The sequence below is a fragment of the Phacochoerus africanus genome, chromosome 6, assembly GCF_016906955.1.
Source record: "Phacochoerus africanus isolate WHEZ1 chromosome 6, ROS_Pafr_v1, whole genome shotgun sequence".
NCBI classification, from domain to species: Eukaryota; Metazoa; Chordata; class Mammalia; order Artiodactyla; family Suidae; genus Phacochoerus; species Phacochoerus africanus.
In genome coordinates, this window is record NC_062549.1 from 91,671,084 (window position 1) to 91,688,097 (window position 17,014).

Sequence of the window (17,014 nt, forward strand, 5' to 3'; positions counted from 1 at the left end):
TCCAGCACTTATTGTTTGTAGATTTTTTGATGATAGCCATTCTGGCTGGTGTAAGGTGGTACCACATAGTGGGCTTTTAAAAATTCTTATATTTTTAATTTTATTATTGTTATTCCCCAATACAATTTTTTCTCTGCTGTATAGCATAGTGACCCAGTTATACATACCATGTATACATTCTTTTTTCTCCCTTTATCATGCTCTGTCATAAGTGACTAGACATAGTTCTCAGTGCTTAACAGAAATCAGTCACATTTCTGTATACTAACAATAAAATATTAGAAAAGGAATACAAAAATACAGTACCCTTTAAAGTTGCACCACAAAAAATTCAAATACCTGACCAAGGAGGTGAAAGACTTATGTGCAGAGAACCATAAAACATTACTCAAAGAAATTAAAGAAGGTGTAAAGAAATGGAAAGATATTCCATGCTCCTGGATTGGAAAAATTAATATTGTAAAAATGGCCATACTACCCAAAGCAATCTACCTCATAGTGGTTTCGATTTGCATTTCTCTGATAATGAGTGATGTTTTTCATGTTTTTTTTGGCCATGTCTTCTTTGGAGAATTGTCTGTTTAGATCTTCTGCCCATTTTTTTTTTTTTATGGGGTTGTTTGCTTTTTTTGGTATGGAGCCAAAGGAGGTGTTTATAAATTTTGGATATTAATCCCTTGTCAGTAGCTTCATTTGCAAAGGTTTTCTCCCATTCTGTGGGTTGTCTTTTCATTTTGTTTAGGGTTTCCTTTGTTTAGGTAGAAACTCTTAAGTTTAATTAAGTCCCATTTGTTTATTTTTATTTTTACTGTCATTACTCTAAGAGGTGGATCTGAGAAGATGTTGCTGTTATTTATGTCAGAGAGTGTTTGGCCTATGTTTTCCTCTAAGAGTTTTATAGTATCTGGTCTTATATCTAGGTCTTTAATCCATTTTGAGTTTATTTTTGTGTATGGTGTTAGGGAGTGTTCTAATTTCATTCTTTTCCATGTGGCTGTCCAGTTTTCCCAGCACCACTTATTGAACAGGCTTTCCTTTCTCCATTGTATATTCTTGCCTCCTTTGTCATAGATTAGTTAGCTGTTAGGTGCATGGGTTTAATTCTGGGCTTTCTATCCTGGTCTGCTGAGCTATATTTCTGTCTTCATGCCAGTACCATATGGTTTTGATGATTGTTGCTTTGTAGTATAGTCTGAGGTCTGGGAGCCTGATTCCTCCAGCTCCATTTTTCTTTTTCAGGATGTCTTTGGCTATTCTGGATCTTCTGTGCTTCCAAACAAACTTTAAAATATTTTGTTCAAGTTCTGTGAAAAATGTCCTTGGTAATTTGATAGGAATTTCATTGAATCTATAGATTGCCTTGGGTAGTCTAGTCACTTGGTAATATCAATTCTTCCAATCCAAGAGCATGATATGTCTTTCCATCTGTTTGTGTCATCTTTGATTTCTTTCATCAGTGTCTTATAGTTTTCAGAGTACAGGTCTTTTGTCTCATTAGGTAGGTTTACTCCTAGGTATTTTATTATTTTGGATGTGATGGTAAACAGGATTACTTCCCTAATTTCTCTTTCTGATCTTTCATTGTTAGTATATGGAAATGCAGTCAATTTCTGTGTATTAATTTTGTATCTTGTGACTCTGCCAAATTCAATAATGAGCTCTAGCAGTTTTCTGGTAGAGTCTTTAGGATTCTCTAGGTAGAGTATCATATCATCTGCAAATAGTGATAGTTTTACTTCTTCCTTTCCAATTTGGATTCCTTTTTTTTTTTTTATGAAAGTCACTTCATGAGTCTTTATTTTTTATTTTTATTTTTTACACAGGAAGCAAGCAAGCAAAGTCTATATTAAAGAAGAGCAAATAGCTCCCAGGACAGCTGGGAGAGGGGGCAGAAGAGCCCCCTTTATCTACTGTCTTAGAGGGATTTTTATTCCTTAAAGATGGGGGGGTACCAACGTGGGGTCCAGTAAGATGTGGTCTTCTCCTATTGGCCTTGCTCAATTATTTATATCAGTCCTTGTCCAATAGAGGTTTTTTTAATTTATTTTTTTCCCACTGTGCAGCATGGGGATCAAGTTACTCTTTTTTTTTTTTTTTTTTGGCTTGCTGTTGTTGTTGTTGTTGTTGCTATTTCTTGGGCTGCTCCCGCGGCATATGGAGGTTCCCAGGCTAGGGATTGAATTGGAGCTGTAGCCGCCAGCCTACACCAGAGCCACAGCAACGCGGGATCCGAGCCGCGTCTGCGACCTACACCACAGCTCACGGCAACGCCGGATCGTTAACCCACTGAGCAAGGGCAGGGACCGAACCCGCAACCTCATGGTTCCTAGTCGGATTCGTTAACCACTGCGCCATGACGGGAACTCCGGATCAAGTTATTCTTACATGTATACATTTTTCCCCCACCCTTTGTTCTGTTGCAATATGAGTATCTAGACATATTTCTCAATGCTACAAAGCAGGATTTCCTTGTAAATCTATTCTAAGTTGTATCTGATAACCCCAAGCTCCCGATCCCTCCCACTCCCTCCCTCTCCCGTTGGGCAGCCACAAGTCTATTGTCCAAGTCCATGATTTTCTTTTCTGAGGAGATGTTCATTTGTGCTGGATATTAGATTCCAGTTATAAGTTATATCATATGATATTTGTCTTTGTCTTTCTGGGTCATTTCACTCAGTATGAGAGTCTCTAGTTCCATCCATGTTGCTGCAAATGGCATTATGTCATTCTTTTTGATAGCTGAGTAGTATTCCATTGTGTATATATACATCTTCCTAACAATTTGGATTCCTTTTATTTCTTTTACTTCTCTGATTGCTGTGGCTAGGACTTCCAAAACTATGTTGAAGAACAATGCCTTTTAAAATGGGATATATATATCCATATATATCTATATATATATAGATACACACACATATATATACATATACACACACATATATGTATATATATATTTATATTATGAACATTTGAGATGCAAAATGTAGTATTCTTATAAAATATAGAAAAATATAAGTCCATTTTATAAAACTGACCTAATCTATAACTCAGATAGAAAAACCTCTTAATATGCTGGACTATTTCTATTGAATCTATTATTTAAGCGGAAGTCTCAGCTTTAAGAATATCACTATTCAAGCCATCTGAAGATTTGGGGGGGAGGTTTTACTCTCCAACTTTCTGAATTAAATTGGTCCTTCTTTTCTTAGTCTTGATGACCTTTAAGGAGAGATAAGAAAGACGCAATGAGAGCCAAGCAGTTAACGTGAAGTTCTGCTTATTTTTGCCTCTGTACCCACACTGCATCTCTTACTCACAAGTCAATCACTCTCCTTGTCCTCCCTGAAACACAATTCATTCTCTCCCTCCCATCTCCTCTAGTGCATTATTTTCTTTTGAGCCTTTCCCTTCCCCATCGCTGGGAGCCTAAGAAGAGGTATTTCCAGCATTTGAACTGGGTAGGCATTCAGCAACGATGGTGAGGAGGAACCATAAAAGAAAGGAAAGTGCTGGTTCATCTGCATTGTGGGGAGTCCTTTTTGGGACAGAAAAGTGAGAAGCAGCAAGATAAGGTAAATATCTTTCTCAGTGTAATTGCTCCACATTAGAGGTAGAAGATAGGGATTCTTGTATTAGGGGCTCTGAGAAATGGAACAACTGAGGTGCAGGGACATGTCTGTAAGCACAAACATATCACTTTTTAAAATTTAATTAATTGCATTTACTTTAAATAGTGTGTCAAGAATCCCATGGAGGCCATCTGTGCATGTTTGTGTGTGTGTGTGTTTCTATGTGTAGGAGACAGAGAATGTGAGGTCATGAAGAGTCAATCACATCTTTTTCCTATGGGTCAAGATGTGTGTTTCACTATAATGTGATAACTTTTGCTCTAAGATGCAATTATTTAAGACCTGGGACCTCCTTCATCACTAGTTACCGGTATGAGCTCTGTTGATCCTCTTTCTCATTAAGCTTTTTTTTTTTTTTTTTTTTTCCTGATGCATACACATTTTCCATATCACCTTTGACCTCTCTGTTCACTTGTCTTTATTCTCATTTGTCGTATCTTTTATCTCAGGACACTTTCAAATGCCAGTTTTCCCCAGGGCTTCACCCTTATCTATTTGATGTTCTCATTCAGTCTGTCTGAGAAACTGACTCTGAGCTAGATCACCGGGGCCAGGATAGGAATCTATCTCAGTACCACTACTTATTGGCTGTATCAGTGAGGGCAAATTGTCTTCCCTTTGATGAGTGTGAGTGTCTATATCAATGAAATGGGAATAATGACTATATCTTCACCATATCTCAGCTCTCATAGAGTGAGAGCTCAGGAAGTGTTTCCCATACAATTTATACATATATTATTTTTAAGGCAATATCATTTCAACCCATAATTTTAACAATTATCTCTAAACTGACAAATACTGTTATTTCTAATTGATAGCCCTGTCTCAAAACCTAGCCTCTCTCTAATGCCTTACTCTAACTAGTTATTAGAATAATTTTTTGCTAAAATGTCAAATTCATCAAGCATCCATCTGCATAAAACCTTTCAACTTGTTTCTTATTTTCCCAATAAATTTTCCATTTATTTATTCCCAACAAAAGGTTACACTGTCCCTCCCTGACCTTTTCTTTTTTATCCTCTGGCCTCATCTTCCCATAGTCTTCCACATGTACTGAGTTTCAGAATGCATTATGCTGTTTCATGTTTTTTTTTTTTTAGTAGTGACTTTTATTTTTTCCATTATAGCTGGTTTACACTGTCCTGTCAATTTTCTACTATACAGCAATGTGACCCAGACATACATTAATGTATAGATTCTTTTTTCTCACATTATCATGCTCCATAATAAGTAACTAGATATAGTTCCCAGTTCTATACAGCAGGATTTCATTGCTTATCCATTCCAAAGGCAATAGTTTGTACCTATTAACCCAAGATTCCCAGTCTATCCCACTCCCTTCCCCTCTCCTTTGATTTTAAGGACATGCATAGGTCATTTTCGTGGCTTAAAACTCCTTCCAATATCTCTGCTTTGCTGAGAAAAACAATATCCAATGCAGATTAATTTCTTATTTTGTGTCAGGTAGTGAGATAATGCACTGACTCACTTAGCTTTTAAATCAACCCTATAACATAGAGACTGAGCATTTTGAAGGACCAATTAAGCAGTTTCTCTAATACCAGGCAGCTAGTGAGTGCTGAAGTTAAGATTCAAATCAGGTTAGTCCTATTAAAAGCCCAGCTCTTGACCACTGTATGAAATGACACCTCTACCCTCTTAATTTCTTCAAATATTTTATTATCTAGCATTAGTGTCATATCTTTTTCAAGTCTATGCAAATGTCATTTTTTTCCTAGCCTTTAAAGCAAAATCCCCTACTTACAGAGGGTTGCAAGAACATTGTGCTCTCTTCCCACCTACTAGATTCTATGTGTAAGAAAATAGAAACTGGTGCTCTTAGAACCCCCCCAAAAAAACATTCACCTTTTTGGAAAACTAATGTTTTTCTATTGAGTTCCCACCTGGATGAAGCTGTGAAGTTCACATGTGAGTTTCAGCTTCTTAACTGTTCTCAGTTGAAAGCAGAAGAGTCGAAGTTTATCTCCTTCCTCACACTCGATATTGTGCCATTTTCCATTCCCCAGGACATCCATCTTTCCTGTATTATCCTGTATTTCATAGATTGTGTTCTTCTTATTTACTTGTTTCTGCAACAGAAATTTCACAGTGTCTGAAAAATAGAGTAACCTCCAACTGTCTGAGAAAGATCCTTCTGTGACACAGTAAACGCAAGATATAAAAAGGCAATTACAGGCACAGATAGGCATATCGCTTTGGCAAGGTCTTCTCTGAGAACCTTCCTCATTACCTTGCCTTTTTATTTTTGTCTTTCTTGTTCTAGATGCTTTCTATCTGAAAATTCTAGAACAATACGTTTTCTTCTTATTTTCTACTGCTTCCACCTCAAGGGCAACTTTGTTTCCTTAAAACAACTTGAATCAGAGGGAGTAGAAATCCTTGATGGTTTTTTTTTTTTTTGTTGTTTTCTCTTCTTAGGCAGAAGTGAATGGATATTGACTACAATTATTAAATTAATAGATAAAAATCTATATAACAAATAAGGTTCATACTTTCTCATCAATTCTATAATTGCATTTAGAAGCATGGTCTCTTAAAAATAGTATAAAAAGTAATGGAAGTAAACTAAAGGGATATCTTAGAAGATACATATACAGGTTTATGAAGCAGTCAAATATGTAAGATTCCAGGTGAGTTCATAACAGTTTGTAAATTTTAGGGGCACTTGAAGGTATTGTACTGTTTACTACCTTGAATTTGGAAACTGAAATATCGGTAAAACTCTCCATGCCTTTTTATTTGATAAATAGGGAATTAAATTGCTGTATTTTCCAAATATCATGCTATATATATATAGTATTCCTTCAATTTGCTGTTCATGAATAATTGACTAATGAATGAATAAGATGGAGGGGACAGCATTGGATGGTTATATCATTTGCCTAACTTCTGAATGTATGTGTATTTAGGGGAATAAGGCTAATATATTTATTACTCTGGATATATGCCACAACCAGAATTCACTCTTAGGGCAGTCCATTGCCCAGAGGAAAAGGAAAGTGATGAATATTGTGTTCAGAAATAAAATTATTAGAATGTGCATCTTGACTTATTCCCTGCACTGCCTTATTCATGTCTGAGACTGGGGATTCATAACTGGGGAAATGAAAAGGTTTCCCAGTGAATCTTCAGTTCACCCAGTTCCATTTCCTGTTGTGTGGCAGATTTGACCACATATTTCTAGTCAAGAGAGAGAACTGAGAGTGGAATTCCAGTATTCAGTCGGAAAGCAGAACTTGGCAAGTTAAGATGTCTAATTTCAGACACTTGAGGGAGCAAATGCAAAGCAATTTTGAGAGGTTACCTGATGTAACACAAACAAGCCATACACGATTGTTCCTGGGGCCTGCTTGTGAAGACTATCGATCTTGGGAGTTCGATTTGCTCTTTTGATGATGTGCTTTGGCACTTCAAACTTTTGATCAGGACCAGCTTCCGATACAGATGATGCTTTGTTTATCTCCAGGTTTCCTTTGCATTCAGAGTAATCTGATATGGTAATGAACTTCTGCTTTGTGAATTTCTCTTTTAGGTTGGTGTTAAAAACCTTCACTTGGAAAAACTGCCTTGCAGTAACCACTGTAGCATGAAACATTGTGCTCTTCCCCTCTTCTGGAGACTCGTATTCAAATGGCTCTGTTGCTTTTAGTACCATCACTGTTATTGGGCCCTTTTGAAGAGAACTTCTCCTGGCAGCTCCCTTATGTTGGACCTGGCTTTTCTGGTTCTGTGTTGAACAGAAATAGGAAAATAAACGTGCCCTGAGCAGGGAATACAAAGTCACTTTCTTGAGTGAAACTTCAATCATAATCATTCACAGATATTTGGACCTGGGGTCAGATTAGAAAGGAAGTGCTTAACAGAAAGGAAATAGTAATGAATTGGTAAAGCTTAGGTAACAGAAGTATAAGGTAGCAGACAATAGGAATAGATGTTAAAATGTCTATTTTAAACAGAATAATCTTTCTGAATTACTGCACAATCCCCAGCAAGAGCAGCACAGAGCCACAGATAATGACAACCTTGTCATGAAGCATTTGAGGGACAGATTAAAACATCATAAATAATTCAGCAATTCTTGTACCTACGTGAATGACTAAGGAAAATAAGAATGAAGAGAGCATTGAAAATAGACAGTGGTGCCTACCACAAGCCACAAACATGTATCACTAGGATGCTTGGGGCAATTTTGAAGATCCAAAATGTTACCTCTTCCCAAGAAATCATAGTCTGTTACAAGTAGTGAGAAAAACATGGAGTGGCTCAGTATTTCCTGTCCTACATGGGGTCAAAGAAAGGACATCTGCTTGGAACCATGTTCTCTGCAGCCTATCTACAGTATTTCTCAGTGGCTTGGATGCTAACTGAAAAACAGAGGACAGGTTTGTTTATCTCTAATCTCCTTTCTCCACAGTGGCTGGATTTCTTTGATTTGCAGTGGAATCTTTTCACAAAGAGAATATTGTCTGATGGGTAATTGGAAGCATGGGAAGAAAAGGTGGGTCACATCTTCATGAAAGGAAAAGCCAAGCTATCTACCTCCAGAGACCAGAAGTAGTTGAGTGGTTCTGACCTGGAATATTACACAGGGTGATCATCTGTAAAGGACTGGGTTTCACTTGGATATGGCTTCTCACCAATGTGACTAATTTAGCATAACGAAGGAACCACCTTTGCCAAAACAAGTTACTCAATAACCACAGAGTTATACACCAAATGAACAATAGTCACTGTGGAACACACCTGTAACTGAGTTGAAGAAAACTTGGAAAAGAAAAACAGGAAATGTGTACCTTGGGTAGGTGAGTGGAGGATGAAGCTGATGGTGAGGTCTGGGGAAGTGGAGGAAAGCCCGCAGTTGTGGATGTGTTGCTTCCTGAGGGGGAGACAGACTGAGTCTGCTTCTGAGACACCTTTTTCCTTTTTGTTCCACTTTCTCCTTGGGTTGAGGTTTTTCTTTTCTGAAAGTAGTTTCATTTTTCTGTGAATGGTTTTCAGTGTGAAAATAAGAACATATTTTCATCACACTGTAGTGGGTTCTGTTTACATGCAACATGATATCCTTGGAAACTCCAAGGAGTTCTTACCCATCACCAAAAGAGATGGCTGGTAGGTAAGAGTGGGCATAGATGGTTGGTTGATTCACACAGATGCACACATTTCTCCTCCACTCACCTCTGTGTCATAATGGGAAGAGCACTGATCTCAGAATTAGAAAATCCACATTTATGCAAGCATGAGCAAGATGTGTTTTCAATCTAATTGTTAACATCTTTATGATGAGGATAATGTTACCATATCTATGTCACATAAATTTTTACTATATTTTTATAGTGCCTCATTCTTTTCCTGGTAAAAAGCAGATGATCCATAGTTCCTTAATTTGGTTCTTTCACTTGATCCATAGGTTCCTTAATCTAAGCTGCTGGTGTATTAATAAAGAACCAGGTGCCTTAGCAGGGCTCCTCTCTGGAACTACAAGCTTGTTCCTCTTCCTCAAGTTTACCTGAGCCACAGGACTCTCCTTTGCTCCTTCAGATGGCAGATTAATATGTGTGGTAGGTCCATGCATATCAGAACATGTTTCCTCCTGTTTTCTCTTTTTTGCTGAAGGTGACATTTCTGCTCCAATTTCCCTTGCGACTGATGTAAAAACAAAAAGACAATAAATGCAGAATAGCTGTTCCATGAGAGCTGAAGAAGTTTCAGTGTTATTTCCCCTCAGCTCCCACTTGTGGGTCTAGATAATGCTTTTATCTACCTCTACCGCCTTAGGCATCCTGGCCACGAGGGGACCAATAGCAATAACACTGGCAGGAAGACTGTCTCCTGCTTCCTCAATAGTCTTTGTACTTAATCCCTGTACAGTGTCCCTTCTGGATTCCCATGTACCCTACTCAAACCCTTCCCCTGTTCCCCTATCATACTCTTTTAAAAAAGTCCAAGGCCTTTCTGTGGAAAGGTTAAATTTGTGCCATATATTAGATTCCAGATATAAATGATATCATATGGTATTTGTTTTTCTCTTATTTCACTTAGTATAAGAGTCTAAAATCATGGAGAACAGACTTGTGGTTGCTGAGGGGGAGGGGGAAGGGAGGAAGTGGGATGGACTGGGAATCTGGGGTTAATAGAGGCAAACTATTGCCTTTGGAATGGATAAGCAATGAGATCCTTCTGTATAGCAGTGGGAAGTATATCTAGTCACTTATGATGGAGCATGATAGACGATAATGTGACAAAAAGAATATATATGTGTGTGTGTGTGTGTGTGTGTGTGTGTGTGTGACTGGGCCACTTTGACAGAACACTGTAAACCAACTATAATGGAAAAAATAAAAATCATTTTAAAAAATCCAAGGCCTTCATAATGCTGTCCAGTTGTCATGTTTATTAAAAGATTAGTTAAATTATAGAAGCCAATGAAAGGATATATAATATGAATTTGTGAGGTGTAATACAGTGATATTGGTCTTCAGATTTTTTTAAAATCTCCGTTTTGCCTGGTGAGTTTACAAAAGTTCTTCACATCTCTGAGAGGTAGGTTTTTTTGTGAAGTATTGCTGCATCCTGACTACTAGACAGAATGATGACCATGGCCAAATAGTCTTAATAGAATTTTCACATTAATTAGTTAAATGTAAATGTTTTTTAAAAGAAACCACAAATCTTAATTTTTTTACTTCGTTACTTTCTAACACTTCTAATGTATTGAAAGTTTCAGCTTCTCATCTAGTTCCTCTTTCACTTTTTATCCTTAGCCTAAATAAACCCTCTAACATACAACCAATCCCCCTTATAGGAAAGGGGATGCCCTACATTGTTAAAAATGTTGGCTTCTGCTATTTATCATGACCACTGAATCATAAATAGGGAAAGGAACGTATAAACTATGACTAAGGTGGATTATTACTCAGGATTGGGAAGGGTCAGAGAGGAGTGGTTGTGTACTGTCCCTTCTGGATTCCCATGTGCCTAAAAAAGGTTCCTAATTACCTTTTAGCTTTTCCTTTCTAAATTCTTTTACAATATCTTTATATTTTATCATGTCGCTTAACAATTCTTCTAGTATGTTGACACAAGTAATGCCTGGGAACTTTAGTTCCATTAGATCAGCAATCTTAACTCTGTCGTAGTTATCTTGCATTTCTCTAGTCAGTTCTAAATCATGAGCCAGTAAAGACTTAATCATACTAAAATGATATTCATCGATTTTCTCTAATCCTTTCAGCAGAATGATTTTCTTGTATTTGTTCGTCATGTCTCAAGTTATGGATGAGCCTACAAGAGAAAAAAACATACAAGGTTACACATGTTTACAGACAGTTTTAAAGACTGGTTATGTCTATGCGAGTGAGTGGGTCTCAGTGGGTCTTGTGAAAGAGCTGCCTTTGGGTGTATGTGGCACGAAGGAACTTCATCACCAGATGTGTCATTTGAAAAATGTCCTGATAAGTGCTGCATTAGGAAAACTTAAAGAAATTCTTCCTTATTAATGATGAAAGTTGATTTAGATCAGGGGTGAGTGTGGAAGAAGGATGCCTGGAAACAGGTCATTTTTGCAGTGTTTAGAATATGGGTTATAGAGCGTCAGAGTCCCTGGTCCTCTTCCTATCCTTTACTGGGGTAGAGTGTGGCTGTGAATGTCTGTGGTTGGGTCCTGACTCTCCCTACCCCCATGGTGACTGAAGTGACCTATGTGCAAAATAGGCTGTGGCCTCTCACTTTATCCTTCTGCCATAGCATTACAGTTCCATGCTGGGTACCTGCCTTTGGCCACTTTTCTCTTGCTTTAGTCAGCTCTCATTAGCATCGTCTATCCTTGGGTCTCAGACCATATCTTTTATGTCCCTTTGCTGGTCTTTTACCTGCTCCCTAATGCAGAATCACAGCATTTATTGTCTGGGGTTATTTAATAGTTGCTTGAATTTCCTCTTTTCAGACTAAATCTCTCTAATCAGTTATTTTCAAAATCAAGTTATCTCTATAAACCCCATTTCTACCACACTTGAAATCCCTCAGTGGTCCCCCATTTTCTTTATGAACAATTCCTTATCCTTAGCCTGACTAGGAAGGCCTGCTTGCCCCACTTTCCGTTTTTCATATATAAGCTCCAGAACTTTGTAGCATATTATGCTGTTCCAGACCCTCTCATGAAATATATACTTCCTAACCCCAAACTCCCAGTCCATCTCAGATGTAAACTATTACATTTAGAGTGGATAAACAATGAGGTCCCACTGCACAGCAGAGGGAGCTATATCTGGTCTCTTGGGAGAAATCACCATGGAAGATAATATAAGGAAATATATTCCTTTTTATATGTGTTTGTGTGTGTGTGTGTGTATATTATATATATATATATATGGATCACTTAGCTGTACAGCAGAAATTGGCAAACCATCATTGTAAATCAACCATGCTTTAATTAAAAAAGATTATTATCAACTAAAAATATGTACTTCCTATGTTTCTTCTTGAAAAGTAGATCTAGAGAACATGTGGCCTTAATGAAACTATTAAACTTTAATTTAAAAGTCTGCCAACTTACGCAATATGCAGATGCACTCAGCCTGAATCCTATTGTCTGGAAATTCTTACATAGGATATTTCACACATAGTGTCCTAAACTCTGAATATAAAATAGCTTATGAGAATCACTATTTGTGAAAAACAAAAATGACAAGTCTATCACCTTTTCCCCCAATATTTTCCTTGATTCCATTGACTCAGGAATCAGAATATGAGTTTTGAGACCTTGGAGTTCAGGAGATTTGGCTCCTGGAACATAATAATTTGGCTATATAGTTCAATGGATACACTTAGAAAATAAATTATTGATTTGTAAGATTAGGTTGAAAACTCTCTCACAAGGATATAGGTTGGGATTAAAAATAGAAAATAGAAAAGAAAATGTGGAGTTCCCGTTGGGCTCAGTGGTAACAAACTCGATTAGGATCCATGAGGATGCAGTTTAGATCCCTGGCCTCGCACAGTAGATTAACAGATCCACAGTTACTGTGAGCTGTGGTGTAGGTCACAGACGAGGTTCGTATCCCTCATTCCTGTGGCAGTGCCATATGCTGGTGGCTGCAGCTCCGATTCCACCCCAAGGCTGGGAACTTCCATATGCCCTGAGTGTGGCCCTAAAAAGGGAAAAAAAAGAAAAAAAAGGAAGAAAACGTACAGGTTAAAATGTCAATATCCCCATGTTATTAGTTCCTAAAAGTGTGAAAACTATGGTTACCAAAAAGGAAAGGGGGGGCGCTAAATTCGGAGTTTGGGATTAACCTATGCAGACACTATTATATGTAAAATAGATAATTAACAAGGACCTCTGTATAGCATAGACGACTCTACTCAATATTCTGTAATAACTGGAGTTCCGTCGTGGCACAGCAGAAGTGAATCTGACTAGGAACCATGAGGTTTCGGGTTCGATCCCTGACCTTGATCAGTGGATTAAGGATCTGGCGTTGCCAAGAGCTGTGGTGTAGGTCACAGATGCAACTCAGATCTGGCATTGCTGTGGCTGTGGCATACGCCGGCAGCTGTATCTCACATTGGATCCTGGGAACTTCCATATGCTGCAGGTATGGCCCTGAAAAGCAAAAGCAAAAGCAAAAAAAAAAAAAAAAATTCTGTAATAACCTATACAGGAAAAGAATCTGAAAAAGAATGGATATATGTATATGTATAACTAAATCACTTTGCTGTACACCTGAAACTGACACAATGTTGTAAATAAACTATACTCCAATATAAAGTAAAAAATTAATAAAAAAGTGGAAATATTTAGAAGAAATAATAGGATAAACTTCTAGGAATTAAAGTAACATGAATATCTTCAGATTGATCAGGCCAATAGAGTAATGAATAGGAGAGTGAAGGAAAAAATCTACACCAATACATAATGTAGATAAACTGAAGAATATCCAAAAACAAGGACAATTTGACAGCTTCCAGAGAAAAAGTATAGATCACTTGCAAATTTTCAAAATCAGATTCTTGACAGCAAAACCGCATGGAGTAATTTCTTGTAACATTTACCCCAATTCATATCTGTACTTTTTAAACCTCCCAAAAAACTGTGAAACCAAAAGTTATGTATATGTATTGTGTAAATTTGGTGTCAAAACTTATCAGGAAAGTACCTATTATGAAGTGACAGGAGTCTATATATAAGTTTTAAGAATTCCCTTTAGTGTGACTGTTCATAGGTCTTGCTCCTGAAATAGTGTATTTGAAATGAGTCAGGACTTAGTGTATGTAATACACTACATATGGGATGTGCCTTAAGCAGTCTTCTTATGTCACTCAAGTTCTGAACTCGAAACCTTATTTGATCCCAAGGGTTTCAGAAAGGTGTTGCCAAAGCAAAATGAAGAGAAACGAAACAGGAAGTAGGTCAAGACGGTGGGGTGATGGTAGGGAGAAATGAGATATGAGTGTTTACTAAGTTACTTGTTCTAAAGAAGTCAGAAGTTAAACCATAGGCAGGGTTCCAGTTGTGGCTCAGTGGGTTAAGAACCCGACTAGTATCCATGAGGATGAAGGTTCACTCCGTGGCCTCACTCAGTGGGTCATGGATCCTGAATTGCCATGAGCTGTGTGTAGGTCACAGATGTGGCTGGGATCTGGCATTGCTGTGGGTGTGGTGTATGCCAGCAGCTGCATTTCCAATTTAACCCCTAGCCTGGGAACTTCCCTATACTGCAGGTGTGGCCCTAAAAAGAAAAGAAAAGAAAAGAAAACAAAACAAAACAAAAACACACCAAAAAACCACAGACACAGAAGAAAAAGGAAAGAAGGAAGCATAGAATAAGTATTATAAATAAGTATTACAAACCAGCCAAATACATTTCACCTAATGTACATAATGTGCTTTTTTTTTTTTTTTTTGATGACCAGCAATGAAGTTTAATTAACCAGCATTGGAGTGTTAAACCTATTGAAAGAAAGTTTTCAAACTGGGTTTTTTAAAAAAATCTAAGTATATATTGTTAACAAAATGTCATTTAAAGGTTTTAAAATATAGTTGCAAAAAAATCTTTATCATGTGAACATTAGAGAAAGCAGTGTATCTATATTTTAAGTGTAGCTTTAAATAGACCTTAAGTTAGACTTTCATCAGAAATGGAGTTTTACTACACAGTGATAAAAGGTTTAAGTTCCAGAAAGAACTTAACTGCAACAGTTTAAATTATGTATTTATCTAATAGTAATAAGTATATATTGTTTATTATTAATTTATATTCTTTCTTATTACTATACATAGTATTATGTAGTATATTTCTCTTTCACTACATATACACACATAAATGTTATATTTATATTAAAAATTGAGAGAACTATAGGGAAAATATGATCAAATCATTATTATAGTTTGAGATGTTAGTATATTTTAATTACTGAACAAAGCAAAGAAAAAAATTAGAAAAATAATACAGTTAAACTTAAAAAGTCTTATTGGACATTGAGAGAATTCTGAAACCCAAATGCCTAAAACTTTATACTTTTTTTTAAAACACATAAAATGTTTATATATATATGACTCTACAGAAAGACTAAAGCCATTCCAAAAGGTAAGTATAGATTTAATTGTTTCCAGCTATCTCTTTCCTACAAACTTTTACCACCAAAGTCTACCCATGACTTTGAGGAAAGCAGAGTCCCCACAGAACAGAAACTGCCTCTAATACATAGTATAACGTGGAGCTAAAGTACATAAAGTCTTATGAATATATTGATACCATGTGTTTGAGTAACTATGTTTCTGAAACTGAGAAATTCTCTACTTTATGTGTTTTTGTTCTCATGTTCTGTAAAATTGGAGTAATACCATACAACACAATTTTAGGTCCAAGTTATTTTCTACTTAATATTATTGCATAATACTTTTTCCATGCCATTATCTTATTTTTTACCCAGGCTTCTATAACAGCCACTAAATTTCCTGTGCATCTTCCAGCTAAGAAAATCAGAGCCCTCTTCTAAATATTAATTTATGCTGTAAACACCTCGAGGATGAATTTTAAAATCCGCAGTAGTCAAAATTCATTTCCCTTTGTTCAGGCCTCAGTTGTGATGTAATAAAAAAGGTCTGTTCTATTCCTCGTAAGTAAAAGATTATACAAGCTTCACTTTTCTGAATGTGCGGACTCCAACCTTCCCCCCCTCCACCAGCTCAAAAACCAGTTCTCTGCCTGTGATCTTGTGGATATGAACGAGGTACCCAGATCTTCTCTACTACAATCCTGACGGAACTCACCCCACTGAAAAGTCTTCCACCACAGTTCAAATCTGGAGATCTTCAGAAATGCAGGAATCGATATTTCTTTTGCTTGAGGTGGAAGGTCTATCAGAAAAGCTCTCAGAAACTGAACTGCAGAGTGTTAAAATATCCTGCAATGTTAAGACAATGAAGGTTTTTTCAATGACAATACGAAAAAATGGCACTGGTTAGAGTCACTTTAAAATGTGACTAGTGCTGGCTCCCTCCTCTGTGGAATGCACCAAGAGACAAAGAAGTTATGAAACAGTGTTAAGACTCCTCCCACCCAGTTTCTTAGTTTTGTATTTCTTTAGTCAAAGAAGCTGAAATTCTCTTCCTGTAAATGTCTTAGTCACAGTGAAACATTAGAGATACAATATTGTTTATTTATTTATTTTACATATGTCTGAAGAGTTACAGCATTAGAACTTTCTTAGCCAGAAGACTTCAATGTGAGTTAGTAGATACCAAAGCCCCATAATAGAGGCTCTTCTCTTAAAGGGGAAAGGAAAGTCCCCCAGGCACATCTCTTGCCTTTCCTGTCCACACTGTGGCAGTGGTAGGAGATCTTGGCTAGAAGCATCTATTACTACCAATACTTTTTTCTTTTCTTTTTAATGTAATTGAGTTTTCTTTTAGGTCTTTGTCGAGGTATCTCTTAAAACTTTATTTTTATTTATTTATTTTTGTCTTTCTATTCTTTTTAGGGCCATTCCCACCGCATATGGAGGTTCCTAGGCTAGGGGTCTAATCAGAGATGTAGCCGCTGGCCTACGCCAGAGCCACAGCAACACAGGATCCGAGCCGCATCTGCAACTTACACCACAGCTCACGGCAATGCCGGATCCTTAACCCACTGAGCAAGGGCGGGGATCAAACCCACAACCTCATGGTTCCTAGTCGGATTCATTAACCACTGAGCCACGACAGGAACTCAAAAACTTAATTTCTTTTTAAAAAAAATTTTTGGACTATAGTTGCCTTACAAAATTGTGTTAATTTATGACATACAGCGAAACAAATCAGTTTGTGCATACCTTTTCAGATTCTTTTCCCATATAGGTTATTACACAGTATTGAGTAAATGTCC

At 37.1% G+C, this 17,014-nt stretch overlaps 1 protein-coding gene across 1 annotated transcript in view; it reads right to left on the reverse strand.

Annotated features, from left to right (window-relative positions):
* The window catches only part of LOC125129479 (myeloid cell nuclear differentiation antigen-like), a 57,480-nt gene extending 41,318 nt beyond the window's left edge, over positions 1-16,162 (reverse strand). The window contains 6 exon segments of the mRNA XM_047784211.1: positions 5,534-5,719; positions 6,955-7,377; positions 8,444-8,611; positions 9,157-9,293; positions 10,647-10,931; positions 15,922-16,162. Coding sequence (XP_047640167.1) covers positions 5,534-5,719; positions 6,955-7,377; positions 8,444-8,611; positions 9,157-9,293; positions 10,647-10,911 — 1,179 coding nt within the window. The 5' untranslated portion in view covers positions 10,912-10,931; positions 15,922-16,162.
* Between the last annotated feature and the right edge of the window lie 852 nt (positions 16,163-17,014).